This window comes from Durio zibethinus, chromosome 4, assembly GCF_047325235.1.
Source record: "Durio zibethinus cultivar Kanyao isolate XHJ-2024 chromosome 4, ASM4732523v1, whole genome shotgun sequence".
Classification (NCBI taxonomy): domain Eukaryota; kingdom Viridiplantae; phylum Streptophyta; class Magnoliopsida; order Malvales; family Malvaceae; genus Durio; species Durio zibethinus.
Window position 1 is genome coordinate 7,233,643 of NC_143165.1, and position 15,868 is coordinate 7,249,510.

The window sequence follows — 15,868 nt, forward strand, 5'->3', positions numbered from 1 at the left end:
TCTTTTCATAATGTATTAGCATTGTCTATTAATGGGTTCATTCCAAAAAATATTAGAAATTTAACACTTTTCTAAGAAGTATTGGGTTTAAATAATTTAGAAGGTAAGGTATGAATTTGCCTTTAAAATGCATGCAAATTCAAGGAGTGGGGAACAAAACAGCTGTCATTACATGTACAGATCAAGACTTTAATGGTTAGAATTGCATAATTATTTGCAATAAACTGATGGTGAAATGAATAGAAAGGAATATTTTAATTTCGATTAAGAAAATGAATACAAAAATGGGTTTTCAATCTCCATCATGAGGACTTATAAGGTCAAGCAACGGAGAGGAAACTTGTGAAACTAACGGAAAATCTTACTAGAATTACTTTGCAATTGCAATGGGAACAACAAACGTGGTCTACCTTATTTAAGCAAGGTTTATGGGGTCTTCCTTGTTCGTCCTAGCTATCATTTTATCAATTTAGGTTCCTCTCTTTCGAACTCTTTTCTTGATACGCATCCCAAAATCATGAACAATACCTATTTCCTTTTTCTTTCATTTTTGTTTATGCAATGTTTCATGGCTAGCTTAGCTATGACTGTGAGGAATCTCGCCACCGATCAATTTGCACTTCTCCAGTTTAAAGACCATATCCTTGATCCTTACAATGTCTTAGCAGACAATTGGACAGCCTCCAGCTCTGTTTGTAACTGGCTTGGTGTTTCTTGTGGTGTCAGACATGGAAGGGTCACATCCTTGACTCTCCCAAACATGAATTTTACAGGAACCATCCCTCCACATCTTGGAAATCTCTCATTTCTACTCTATCTCAACTTGAGTAGGAACAATTTCTATGGCAATCTACCCCAAGAAATGGGGCAACTGCATCGTTTGAGGCTCATTCATTTAAGCTTCAACGGCCTTAATGGGGTGATTCCATCATGGCTTGGGAAATTACATAGGATTGAAGAGTTGAGAATGAGAAATAATAATTTTACAGGCACAATTCCTCGAACACTTGTTAACATGTCCAACCTAGAGATCTTGGACTTGGGAAACAATCAACTATCGGGTCAGATTCCATCTTCTATCTTCAAGATTTCCCCTTTGAAAGAGATTTATCTCCCATATAATAATCTTTCTGGTAGTTTGCCAGATGATTTATGTGTCCATCTTCCTAAACTTGAAGTGCTTTACTTGTTCATAAATGAATTATCCGGTTATATTCCATCAAGTATAGGCACATGCAACAAGCTTCAAAAATTAGCATTGTCTTTTAATCAATTCAATGGGTTCATTCCAAGAAATATTGGAAATTTAACACAACTCAAAGCAGTATATTTGGGTTTAAATAACTTAGAAGGTAAGCTTTAATTTGATTTCTTTAGTCTAAACACATTTTCATTTCTTTTTCATTTTTTCAATAGAAAAATTTTTAATTTTCTAAACTAATATACTGAAATAATTAAACAAAAATAGGTAGTCAAGCTAACACTTTGATTGTTTACCTTGTTTGCAGGTGAAATTCCTGAGGAAATTGGTAAACTTCTTAGTTTGGAATTACTATCTATTGAAGGAATTATGGGCCTTACTGGTCAGATTCCAGCTTCCATCTTCAACGTTTCTTCTCTGACCATTATTGCTTTACAAAACAATACTTTATCTGGTAGATTGCCTGATTTTATGTATCATCATCTTCCTAAGCTTGAGGAGCTTTACTTGTATGAGAATCAATTATCTGGTAACATTCCATCAAGTATAGGCAAATGCTGCAATTTGCAGATTTTGAAATTATCTACAAATCAATTCACGGGGCTCATTCCAAAAAGTATTGAAAATTTAACTGTGCTCAAAGAAGTATATCTAGGTGGAAACAGATTGGAAGGTATGCTTTTGCCTTTGATTTTTTTTCTATGTTAAAAGCATTTTATTTATTAAATTTTTTTTATTTTAGTTCATAATCTTTTTAGAATTATTTGGTTCCACATAGATTTTTTCGTTAGAATTTTTTAGTGCCAAAGTTAACCTAATAAGACTCGGTGCTAAAATATTTTTTATTTGTATAATTGCAACGTATCATCAGCCTCTCTTCGCTACCATACACTAGCTAAATTTTCTTTTTTTGAGGTATAAAAATTGAATTAATCTAGCCCAAAATAAATATAGTTCAAGACTAGTGCTATAAAATGTATTTTGAATTTAAACATACTCGAAGAAGTACATATAACTAAAAGTAATTTAGAAAGTATGCTTTTGGCTTTGATTTTTTCCCAAGTCGAAAAACATTCTATTAAATGTGCTTTTCACTTTTGGTTCACATTTTTTGTAATTAGAGTTAGCAAATTTTTAGTGCCAATTTATTGCCAAAGTATATATGATCACAACCTATTTCAAAATTTGAATTAAATAATGTTTATTTTTAAAATTTAGCACTGCATTTGACTGTAAATTTTCGTAATATTTTATTACAAATTAAATACTAAATAAATGTTTTGATTATTTTAAAGTATTTTACATTAATAAAAGTTTAAAAATTAGTTAAAATAAACATAATATAAGTTCAACGTAAATGATGCATTTTTTCTTAAATAAGAATGATTGAAATTAAATCTCGTTGACCTCACTATCTTTGGCTTAAACCCCCTGAAGATAGCCTTCAATAACTTATCTTCTACACTATACATAGATTGTGGAGAGGAGAAGGAAAGGAAAGAAAAGGAAAATAAAGAAAAGTAATAAAAATAGAAAAATATATTTATATATCATATGTTATTTTATTAAAAAAAATACTATAATAAAATTTTTTTACTATTTATTTAAACAATAATATTAAAATTTTATTTATTAATTTTAATTATTCAAATAAAAAATACATGTGCTCTTTTATCTCCTTTAATTTTTTTTTCTTTCCTTTATTAATATTTTTCCAAACGATTAGAGCCCTATCACCTATCCCATTGGCTAGGCAATAAACCCACTCAAAAATCTTACAAGGCCATAATCTCCTAAGATCACAGGTAACCGATTTCTGAGTACCTTTTCACCATTTTGAGTTGTAATTAATTTCCTCACTGTTTTGAGGTATAAAAATTGAATTAATCTAGTCCAATATATATATATATAGTGCTCAAGACTAGTGCTATAAAATGTATTTTAAATTTAAACATACTCAAAGAAGTACATACAGTTGAAAATAATTTAGAAGGTATGCCTTTGGCTTCGATTTTTTCTCAAGTCAAAAAATATTTTATTATTAAATGTGTTTTTCTTTTTTAGGTCACAATTTTAGCAATTAGAGTTAGAAAATTTTTAGTGCCAATTTATTACTATATATTTTTTTATTTGCATATACTCGAGTATGTATAATCACAACCTATTTCAAAATTTGAATTAAATAATGTTTATTTTTAAAAATTTAGCACTGCATTTGACTGTAAAATTTTATGATATTTTATTAAAAATTAAATACTAAATAACTGTTTTGAATATTTTAAAGTATTTTACATTAAAAAAAGTTTAAAAATTATCATGTTATATTTTAAATTATCAGATTTAATTATTATTCTTGCAAAGTACCAAGATCTTTTAAATGAATCTTGAAGTAAAATGTAGGCTTTCAAAAGGCTTGATTTTTGTACTTTTATCTTTTTTTAATATAGGACATTGTTGTCCTAGAATAAAAAAATATATATTATAAGTATTGGAGTTCAAATTTCAGATTTACTGGATGTTTGGTTTTAAAGATATTTCATGAGTCAATTAAATTAAACTCTAAATTCACTTTTTCTTGATGAACTAGTATTTAGGATTATCAATTATGCATATTGTCATATGAGTTGATAATATAATTGAATGAATAATTAAGCTATAATTAACCCATAAAGAGTTAGTTCAATTGGTAAAGAAAGGAGTTTCAATTTTACACTATCCTAAGTTCAATTCTTGTGGGGAACATTTCAAAAATAAAGTCTTGAATGTAACAAATCAACAAGGAAAATGCACCATTATGATGTTTAAAAAAGAAATTAAATCTGAACAAAATTTGAAAATACCTTATACTGTAATTCTAAACAAAAAAATTATTGTTAAAATATGAAATTAATCTTTTATATATGACAAAAATATGTGTTATAATGTACAAGTTCGTAAACTTGATCACTAAACAAAATATAAAAATCACTACCAATTTTTTTTATATAGATGTGTTGGTTACCTAATTAATCTTATTCTTTTTAAAAAGATATCTAATCTTAACTCAAGTTTTTAAAAGCGTAGATTTTAATTTATGAAACCAAAGTCATTTCGGAAGTATGGTTATATGCAATAAATGTTATAGATCCCTATAACTCCTATACAATACTAGTTGATTTTATTTTATCTATTAGGCTTTTAAAATTATCTTTAAAAAAATCCTTAAATTGAAAATTATAATTTTCAAAAAATTTCCTTACTTCAATTGTTTAGTAGCAATTTAAAAATATTTTCTAACATCATGAGCATCCAAGGAGATTACTGTCACCTTTAAAAAGGTTCCATTGTCGGATTTTATTCTCAAAATTTTATTTTTTCAATAAATAAAATCCTTCAAATATATTAGTAGGATTTTATTTCCCAAATAAAATTCTCAAATAGTTTGATAAAGTTTAGTTTCTTTTTTTTTTTTAATTCATGAAATCCTCAAATAATTTTGTAAAATTTTATTTTTCAAATAAAATCCTTTAATAGTTTAGTAAGATTTTTTAAATATATTTTAAAATTTTTCCTTAAATCTATGAAAATTCTTTAATAGTTTGACAATTTTAATAATTTAAATTATATAAATTTAAAAAATGATAATTTTAATCAATAAACAAAATTATTCAAGTTTAACTCTTGCATAAATCAAATATAAGATAGAATGACTAGTTTAACCAATAAATGACATTATTCTAGTTTGCATACGAAGAATACATCAAAAGTAAAATTTTAAACGTATCAAATCAATACAAAATATTTATTCTTAATAAAATTAACCTAAGATTAAACCCAAAATATCTAACTGTATTTTCAAAAAAAAAAAAAAAAAGATCACGAAAGATCAAAGGAATAACTTTAGGATTTGAGTACTATTAATAGAGGTCAAGTGGCCCTGTGTAAGTATCCTCAGTTTGGCTTTTCCTTTGATCATCCCCTTCTTTCGCATAGAAAAAAAAAAAAAAAGAATTTTGCTTCTTTTCATAATTAAGTGTTAGCGTTGTCTATTAGTGGGTTCATTCAAAGAAATATTAGAAATTTAACACTTTTCAAAGAAGCATTGGGTTTAAATAATTTAGAAGGTAAGTTATGAATTTGCCTTTAAAATGGATGCAAATTCAAGGAGTGGGGAACAAAACAGCTGTCATTACATGTACAGATCAATACTTTAATGGTTAGAATTGCATAATTATTTGTAATAAACTGATGATGAAATGAATAGAAAGGAATATTTTAATTTCGATTAAGAAAATGAATACAAAAATGGGTTTTCAATCTCCATCATGAAGACTTATAAGGTCAAGCAACGGAGAGGAAACTTGTGAAACTAACGGAAAATCTTACTAGAATTACTTTCCAATTGCAATGGGAACAACGAACGTGGTCTACCCTATTTAAGCAAGGTTTATGGGGTCTTCCTTGTTCATCCTAGCTATCATTTTATCAATTTAGGTTCCTCTCTTTCGGACTCTTTTCTTGATACGCATCCCACAATCATGAACAATACCTATTTTCCTTTTTCTTTCATTTTTGTTCACGCAATGTTTCATGGCTAGCTTAGCTATGACTGTGAGGAATCTCGCCACCGATCAATTTGCACTTCTCCAGATTAAAGACCATATCCTTGATCCTCACAATGTCTTGGCAGACGATTGGACGGCCTCTAACTCTGTTTGTACCTGGCTTGGTGTTTCTTGTGGTGTCAAACATGGAAGGGTGACATCCTTGACTCTCCCAAAGATGAATCTTACAGGAACAATCCCTCCTCATCTTGGAAATCTCTCATTTCTACTTTCTCTCGATTTGAGCAGCAACAATTTCTATGGCAATCTACCCCAAGAATTGCGGCAATTTCATCGTTTGAGGCTCATTCATTTAAGCTTCAATGGCCTTAATGGGGTGATTCCATCATGGCTTGGGAGATTACATAGAGTTGAACAGTTGCGAATGAGAAATAATAATTTTACAGGCACAATTCCTCAAACACTTGTTAACATGTCCAACCTAGAGATCTTGAACTTGGGAAACAATCAACTATCGGGTCAGATTCCATCTCTATCTTCAAGATTTCCCCTCTGAAAGAGATTTATCTCCCATATAATGATCTTTCTGGTAGTTTGCCAGATGATTTATGTGTCCATCTTCCTAAACTTGAAGTGCTTTACTTGTTCATAAACGAATTATCCGGTTATATTCCATCAAGTATAGGCACATGCAACAAGCTTCAAAAATTATCATTGTCTATTAATCAATTCGATGGGTTCATTCCAAGAAATATTGTAAATTTAACACAACTCAAAGAAGTATATTTGAGTGCAAATAACTTAGAAGGTAAGCTTTAATTTGATTTCTTTAATCTAAACACATTTTCATTTCTTTTTCATTTTTTCCATGCAAAATTTTTAATTTTCTAAACTAATATACTGAAATAATTAAACAAAAATAGGTAGTCGAGCTAGCACTTTGATTATTTACCTTGTTTGCAGGTGAAATTCCTAAGGAAATTGGTAATCTTTATAGTTTAGAGATATTAAGTGCATCAACTATGGGCCTTACTGGTAAGATTCCAGCTTCCATCTTCAACATTTCTTTTCTGACCATTGTTGCTTTACAAAACAATAGTTTATCAGGTAAATTGCCTGATTATATGTATCATCATCTTCCTAAGCTTAAAAGGCTTTGCTTAGCTAAGAATCAATTATCTGGTAATATTCCATCATATAGGCAAATGCTACAATCTGCAAAGTTTAATATTATCTATAAATCAATTCACAGGGCTCATTCCAAAAAGTATTGGGAATTTAACTGTGCTCAAAGAAGTATATCTAGCTGAAAACAAATTGGAAGGTATGCTTATGCCTTTAAGTTTTTTTTCTATGTTAAAAGCATTCTATTTAATTTTTTTTCTTTATTTTAGTTCATCATCTTTTCAGAGTTATTTAGTTCCACATAATTTTTTTCCTTAGAATTTTTTAGTGTCAAATTTAACCAGATAAGACTCAGTGCTAGAATATATTTTATTTATATGATCGCAACCTATCATCATCTTCTCTTCGCTATCATACACTAGCTAAATTTTCTTTTTTTGAGGTATAAAAATTGAATTAATCTAGTCCAAAAAATATATATAGTTCAGGACTAGTGCTATATAATGTATTTTGAATTTAAACATGCTCAAAGAAGTACATGTAGCTGAAAATAGTTTAGAGGTACGCCTTTGGCTTCAATATTTTTTCCAAATCGAAAAACATTCAATTAAATGTCTTTTTTTTTTTTAGTTCACAGCTTTTATAATTAGAGTTAGAAAATTTTTATTGTCAATTTATTACTATATATTTTTTATTTGTATATACTCAAATATATATGTTCACAACCTATTTAAAACTTTGAATTAAATAATGTTTATTATTAAAATTTTAGCATTTGCATTTGACTGTAAAATTTTATGATAATTTATTAAAAATTAAAAATTAAATAAATGTTTTGATTATTTTAAAGTATTTTACATTAATAAAAGTTTAAAAATAAACATAATATAAGTACAACGTAAATAATTGATTTTTTCTTAAATAAGAATGATTGAAAATCTCGTTGACCTTTCTATCTTAAGCTTAAAGCCCCTGAAGATAACCTTGAATAACTTACCTTTCAGTGCCCTATCACTATGCCCATCATCCAGGCAATAAACCCACTGAAAAATCCCACAAGTAACCAACCACCCCAGTAACCAATTTTTCGCAGCAGCTCAATAAATTAAACCACCAAACATCGAATACAACAAAAAGATTTGGATAGAATAGTATCTCGACCAAGACCTTCTCTTCTAATGCTGATCAACCAATCTACTTGCCCTCCCTCCTTGTGTCCTCCATTTTCTTTTATAAATTAGTTTCCTCATCCCGTGTACAGATTATTCGTGTCTTCCAGCTCGTAGGTCTTTAGAATTACCTCGTAGATTTCGAACCGTTTGCAATCTTATCAGATTCTTTGGTTACTGCAGAGATTTGTACCTCCCTTCTATTCTTTTTAACTCTTCTTTTTTCCTTTTGTTCACCCTCCCCATTAATTTCTCCTCTATATCCTCGTAGAATTTCCACTTTTTTCCCTTTCTCTGAATACCGGAGTTCCTTTCCCAGCCCTCAATTCTTCTGTTTCTTCAACTATTAATGGGCTACTTCCTCTTCATCATTAAAGCGGTCACTCTCTTTCACGACTAGGCCCAGGCCCACTTGCTTCACTCTATCCAATGCAGCCTTCCAATGGGCCTAGCTGATCCACTCCTTGCAAGGTTCCAGTTATAATATCCTTAATACTGTCTTCACCTTCGTCTTTTGCACCTGATTCTTCTCTCCTTCTACCATTCATTTGACCATTCAAGCCTATATTGTTGTTTCCTATGCTAGATCCCTGGGAATCGCTTTGACTCACTGACACCTCTCTAATTCCATCTTGTTTTTTCCATGGCCCATATCATTACTTTCTCTCCTTCTAAGCAACATTTCCGAATTCAAGGTGGTCATTGTAGCTTGTCCACTTTCTGCTTGCACGGCCCGTCTTTCCAAAATATTTGGCGGCTCTCTCTAAAGCAGAAAATTTCAATATAAAAAAAATGTAAATGAAGAAACGTAACCCAAAGGCCAAAACTGAGAAACAGTGAATATGGGGAAAAAATAAATTATCGTAGAGTTAATAATTCGTGAATGTTAAAATATTAATAATTTAGATATTCGAATTATGCTTTACTTAAAAATAATGTATCATAATTTATGTAAATATGAAAGTATTAAATTTATTTTTTTTGGTTTTGTTAAATCTTTTTATAATTTTTATTAAAATTTTAAATTGTATTATTTTTATATTTTATATTTATATCATATTATTGTATTATTTTTTAAATTATTAAATTTAATTTATTATTTTTACAAGTACCGAGATCTATTAAGCGAATCTTAAAGTAAAATGCAGCTCTCATTTGTTTTTTTTTTCTACAATATAGGACATTGCAATCCAAGAATAAGAAAAAATATTATGAGAGTTGGGTTCAAATCTCAAACTTACTAAATATTTGGTTTTAAGGATATTACATGAGCTAATTGAACTAAATTTCAAATTCACTTTTTCTTGATGAAATAGTATTTAGGATTATCAATTATGTATATTGTCTTGTGAGTTGATGATATAATTGAAGGAATAATTAAGCTATAATTAACCCACAAAGAGTTAGTTCAATTGGTAAAGAAAGGACTTTCAATTTAACACTATCCTAAGTCCAATTCTTGTTGGGAACATTTCAAAAATAAAGTCTTGAATGCAACAAATCAATAAGGAAAATGCACCATTAAATGGTCTAAAAAAGAAATTAAATCTAAACAAAACTTGAAAATATCTCATATTGTATTTAAAAAAAAATTATGATTAAAATATGAAATTAATCTCTTATATATGACAAAAATATGTATCATAATATACAAGTCCATAAACTTAATCACTAAACACAAATAAAAATGTTCATTAATCTTTTTTATTTAGATATGATTAGTCACCTAATTAATGTTATTTCTTTTAAAGAGATATCCTAAGCTTAACTTAAGTTTTTAAAAAAGTGGATTTTAATCTATGAAATCATAGTAGGTTTCAAAATATGGTTATGTGCAGAAAAAAAATTATAAGTCCTTACAACATCTATCCAAATGATGATACCAATTGAATTCTTGTTATCCATTAATCCTTAAAGTCATCTTTAAAACAAATCCTCAAATTGAAAATTATAGTTTAAGAAATTTTCCTTCAATTGTTTAGTAGTAATTTAGAAATATTTTCTAATATCAAGAGTATTAAAAAAGATTGGTATCACCCCCGAAATGGTTTCGTCGTCGGATTTTATTCTCCAAAATTTATTTTTTAAATCAATAAAATCTTTTAAATATATTGGTAGGATTTTATTTCCTAAATGAGATTCTCAAATAGTTTGGTAATGTTTAATTTCAATTTTTTCTTTAAATTCATGAAATCCTTAAATACTTTTGTAGAATTTTATGTCTCAAATAAGATCCTTTAATAGTTTAGTAAGATTTTTTAAATGTATTTAAATTTTTTAAAATCTATGAAAATCATATGATAGTTTGATAAAATTTTATTTCTCAAAATAAGATTCTCCAATAGTTTGATAGAAATTTTTAAATTTATTAAAATTTTTTTCTTTAAATCCATGAAAATCTTGCAATAGTTTCATAGATTTTCATAAATTTAAGTTTGAAAAAACATTTTTTAAAATTCATAAAATCTTTCAATAATTAAGTAAGATTTCATTTTTCAATAAGATCCTCTAGGGTGATAAGATTTTCTTAAATTTATTTTAAAATTTTTTTAATCAATAAAAATCCTTCAATAATTTAATAGATTTTTGTAAGTTTAATTTTTTTAATCCTTAAAACACAATTTTTTTAATTTTAAACAAATAAAATAAATAGACAAAAAATTATCAAAACTGGTTTCGATTCAATGGCTCACAAAATGGCTTGGCTCGGCTCCACACACAAGTTTAAGTTCAATGGCTTGGGTAAGAGAAATAATAATTTTACAGGCACAATTCCTCAAAAACTTATTAACATGTCCAATGTAGAGATCTTGGGCTTAGGATACAATCAACCATCCGGTCAGATTCCATTTTTCATTTTCAAGATTTCCCCTTTGAAAGAGATTTATCTCCAACATAATAGTTTTTCTGGTAGTATGCCAGATGATTTGTGTGTCCATCTTCCCAAACTTGAAGTGCTTTACTTGTTCATGAATGAATTATCTAGTTATATTCCATCAAGTATAGGCAAATGCAGCAAGCTTCAAAAATTAACATTGTTTGGTAATCAATTCAATGGGTTCATTCCAAAAAATACTGGAAATTTAACACAACTCAAAGAAAAATATTTGAGTGTAAATAACTTAGAAGGTGAGCTTTAATTTGATTTCTTTAGTCTAAACGCATTTTCATTTCTTTTTTTTATTTTTTAAATGCAAAATATTTAATTTTCTAAACCAATATACTGAAATAATTAAACAAAATAGGTGGTCAAGCTGGCACTTTGATTGTTTACCTTGTTTGCAGGTGAAATTCCTGAGGAAATTGGTAATCTTTTTAGTTTAGAGATATTAACTGCAACAGATATGGGCCTTACTGGTCAGATTCCAGCTTCCTTCTTCAACATTTCTTCTCTGACTGCTGTTGATCTACATAATAATAGTTTATCAGGTAGATTGCCTGATGATATGTGTCATCATCTTCCTAAGCTTAATCACCTATTTTTATCCAATTAAAACTTGTTTTCATTTTTTCTGGTTTTTCATTCTGAATTTTTTCAAAAATAACAACACAAAAGATAAAAAATTGAAAACAATAAATAAAGAAAATGTAAAAATAAAAATAAATAAAGATAATAAATAAAATAAATTGTAAAAATAAAAAGATAAAGACAGATAAATAAAATAAAATGTAATAATAAATTAAAAATTAAAAAAAGGAAAATCATATTTTTTATTTTTTAAATTTTTTTAATTTTTGAAATAAAATAAAATAAAATGAAGAACGAGCAAATGAGCCTAATCTGAATCAATCAAAACCAATTCGTATAAAATCCAAAGCAATTGTTGCCCTTTAAGTAAAAATGTTGACTTAAATGGGTTACTTCGAAATTCAATTACAAACCTTGTTGGATCTAAATGAACTTTAAAATTTGAAAGATCCTAGACACACTATGGATTTAATCTCTTTTCATTTATTTTTACAATTTAAATTCTTGTGTTCTTATATGAAATATGAATTTCAATCTCTACTTTGACATCATTCAATTGGTGATGTGTGTTTATTAGCTTGATGTTAGTAATACATTTCACTTCTAAAACAAAGATAATTTTTCTCCTTTAATTTAAAAATAAAATTTATATATTGAATTGGTGGTTGATTTGTTTGCACAAATTTTTCTATGAAAATATACATAAATAGTAAATACATACATTATTTTTCTTTCAACTTTTTTTTTTTCAATTTTGTTTTTATCTTGTCAAATTTACTCTCTTTGACAAAATTGTGGTAAGCACACAGTACTAAAAGATTCAGTTTTTTAACAGGTAACTTACCACCCATGACCAGTTTTCAAAAACTTGAAACACTCATTCTGGGGGAAAATAATCTTAGCGGAAACATTCTCAATTCCATCTCCAATGCTTCCATGCTCAAGAGGCTTTCATTAGGAGATAACTCCTTCTCTGGCCTTATTTCAAATGCTTTTGCCAACTTAAGACGCCTTGAATGGCTCTCAATTGCGAACAATCATTTTACCACAGAACCTGCTACTCACAAGTGGAGCTTTCTCTCTTCTTTGGTAAATTGCAAGAATTTGAGATTTATAGAGGTTTCACAAAATCCATTGAATGGCATTCTTCCAACTTACATTGGGAATCTTTCGAGAACTCTTCAACAACTTTTAGCTTCTGATTGTGAGCTTCGAGGTAATATTCCATTGGAAGTCGCTAACTTAAGCAACATGTTTCTCTTAGACCTTAGCAATAATAAAATAAGTGGATCTATTCCAGCGACAATAGAAGGACTACGAAATGTCCAAAGTTTGACTCTTCAGACTAATGAGTTACAAGGGCCCATCCCTGAAGAAATTTGTGGTTTGGAGAGATTATATACACTGAACTTATCTTTTAATAAGCTCAGTAGACCTATGCCTACTTGTTTGGGTAATTTGACTTCTTTAAGAAATCTTTACTTGGGATCCAACAAATTGAGTTATGCAATACCTTCAACCTTGTGGAGCCTCAAAGATATCTTAAATATAGATTTGTCGTCAAACTACTTTAGCGGCTCACATCCACTTGACATCGGACATTTAAGGGCACTAATGTATTTGAATTTGTCAAAGAATCTACTAATGAGTGATATGGTGTCTACAATTGGGGGCCCTGAAACATTGGTTTCTTTAGATTTATCTAATAACAAGTTTCATGGTCATATTCCTGAATCATTTGGTGGCTTGATTAGTTTGGAATTCTTGGATTTATGCAATAACAATCTCTCTGGAGTTATTCCTAAATCACTGGAAAAGCTTCCGAATCTAAAATATTTTAATGTTTCCTACAATAGATTGGAAGGAGAAATCCCCACTGGCCGATGTTTTCAAAACTTTTCCTATAGATCATTCATGAAAAATTATGCACTTTGTGGTCCATCTAGATTGCTAGTCCCACCTTGCAAGAGTAGCATCCACAGAAATTCCAAGTTGACCATATGGCGTGTTTTAGGGTATGGTTTACTAACAATTGCTACTATTGTAGTAATAATAGTTTTTACTATTATATACAGAAAACGCCAAAGTAGGAGTATAGCTCTACCCGTTAAGGAAGATTTGTTATCTTTGAAAACATGGAGAAGAATTTCATATGCTGAACTTTCACAAGCAACTGATGGATTTAACGAATGCAACTTGCTTGGTTCAGGGAGTTTTGGATCTGTATATAAAGGGAGGCTTTTAGATGGGATGAATGTTGCAATAAAAGTTTTCAACTTGCAGATAGATGGAGCATTTAGGAGTTTCGACACTGAATGTGAAGCTTTGCGTAATATAGTCCATCGCAATCTTGTCAAGGTCATTACTTGCTGTTCCAATGTGAACTTCAAAGCCTTCGTGCTTGATTTCATGCCTAATGGAAGTCTTGAGAATTGGTTACATTCTGAACACTATTTCCTTGATATCTTACAAAGGATCAATATAATGATAGATGTTGCATCAGCTCTAGAATACCTCCATGCTGGACAACGAACTCCTATAATCCATTGCGACCTAAAGCCAAGTAATATTCTACTAGATGAAGACATGGTTGCGCATTTGGGAGATTTTGGCATTGCCAAACTATTGAAAGAAGATGATTTCATGAGACAAACCATGACGCTTGCAACTATTGGATATATGGCACCAGGTGATCTTTTGAATACTTATGGTTTTTTTCTCTCTTTTTTATATATATTTTTTTTGTGTTCAGGATTTTACATGATATGGTTCAACAATCATTTTAAAATTGGTTGATGATTAATAACGGTTTTGATTATGCTTGAAATACAGAATTTGGATCAGTAGGAATTGTTTCTGTAAAATGTGACGTATACAGCTTCGGGATTCTTTTAATGGAAACCTTCACAAAAAAGAAGCCAACAGATGAAATTTTTACTGAAGTAATGACTATGAGGCATTGGATGAAAAGGTCACTGTCTAAAGGAATGATTGATATTGCGGATGCCAATTTATTAAGAAGAGACGATAAATATTTCATTGTTAAAGCAAATTGCATATCATCCATCATGGAATTAGCTTTGAAATGTTCAGCTGAATTACCTGAGGATAGAAACAATACTGTGGATGTTGTGGCTATGCTCAAGAAAATCAAACAGAAGTTTCTAATCAGCATTGAGCATGTTTAATATGGTATGAAACATGTTTTTTTGTTGTTAATTTACTCTTCATTTGGCCTGTAGCATTTAAATAAGAACCAAAACCCAAATATATAACTATAAGACATTGTACCAATCTTTTTCAATCCCGTAATATAAATTTCTTTAAACTGTTAAAATAAATAAAAAAATACACTAAACTAATTTTCTCTCTTTCCTCTCTCAATGGCTCTCATTCACTAGGTTCTCTCTTGTACATTCACTGTTCTTTGCAATTCAAAGTTTCATTGCAAACGAAGACAGAGACTTGGAAGCAAGAACCGTGCAGCAGGCTATCCAGTGAATTCGAATTTATGTTAGCGTTGGGGGAATTTAGTTACTTTCTTATTTGTTGTGTTGATGATGTTTATTTGCTTGTTATGTCTTTTTATGTTAAGATGTTTTTATCTTTTGCTGATGATTTCAGTTATACTTTTGTTTATAGAATGATTTTTCCCTGCTTCTATTTGGTTAAGTAAAATATTTATTTATCCAAAAAAAAGCTTTGAGGTAAGCATTTCAATTTTACTTGTCTGAAAATTTAGTTGTCTTGTTTTTGGCAATTAAATATTTTGAACCATTCAGCTTTAGAAAAAGAGTTAAGCAGCTGCAGCTATCTTATGTAACATAGCCGATAAGCGAAAACACCAAGCTAAGAACAAGGTATGGATTTTTACTTATTTTGATTATTGAGGTTTAAGTAAATTTAATTTGCTTACTCTATGAAAGTTGAAATTTCCTAACATTAAACTTATTTAGGTTCCCTGAATTCCTCATACGTCGCATTCAAAAGTGATTCCTCTAAGAATTGGAGATGTTAAGGGGAAGAGTTGGAGTTTTCAAACTTGGATTCTGGTCAATTTGGAACAACAGAATCTACACAATTACGAGTAAGTGATACTATTATAGCCATTGCTATCATTTAGTTTTTCTTAACTCCATTGGTAATACACCATGCAACCCAATTTCTGAATCAGGTAAATATTTTTAGCTTAATTTTATGAAATTCTGTTCTTTCATATATTCTTGTTGTTGCCCAAAGTTGAATCAACTTCTTTTCTTTCCTTTTCCTTCATTCTCTGGAGATTATTTAAGCTTATTCTCTGTTTGTTCATCTTATTTCCTGCATTTCCCTGCTTTTATGATAGGCATATAATCAGGGT

The 15,868-nt window shown here is 29.1% G+C and overlaps 1 protein-coding gene across 1 annotated transcript; it reads left to right on the forward strand.

Annotated features, from left to right (window-relative positions):
* Positions 1-395: 395 nt before the first annotated feature.
* LOC111276676 (uncharacterized) lies at positions 396-15,368 on the forward strand. The gene is made up of 7 exons (XM_089760314.1): positions 396-1,352; positions 1,509-1,655; positions 6,709-6,729; positions 6,947-7,069; positions 12,344-14,197; positions 14,341-14,700; positions 14,910-15,368. The coding sequence occupies exons 1-6, from the start codon at positions 518-520 to the stop codon at positions 14,694-14,696; spliced, it is 3,336 nt and encodes a 1,111-aa protein (XP_089616440.1). The 5' UTR covers positions 396-517; the 3' UTR covers positions 14,697-14,700; positions 14,910-15,368.
* The last annotated feature ends 500 nt before the right edge of the window (positions 15,369-15,868 follow it).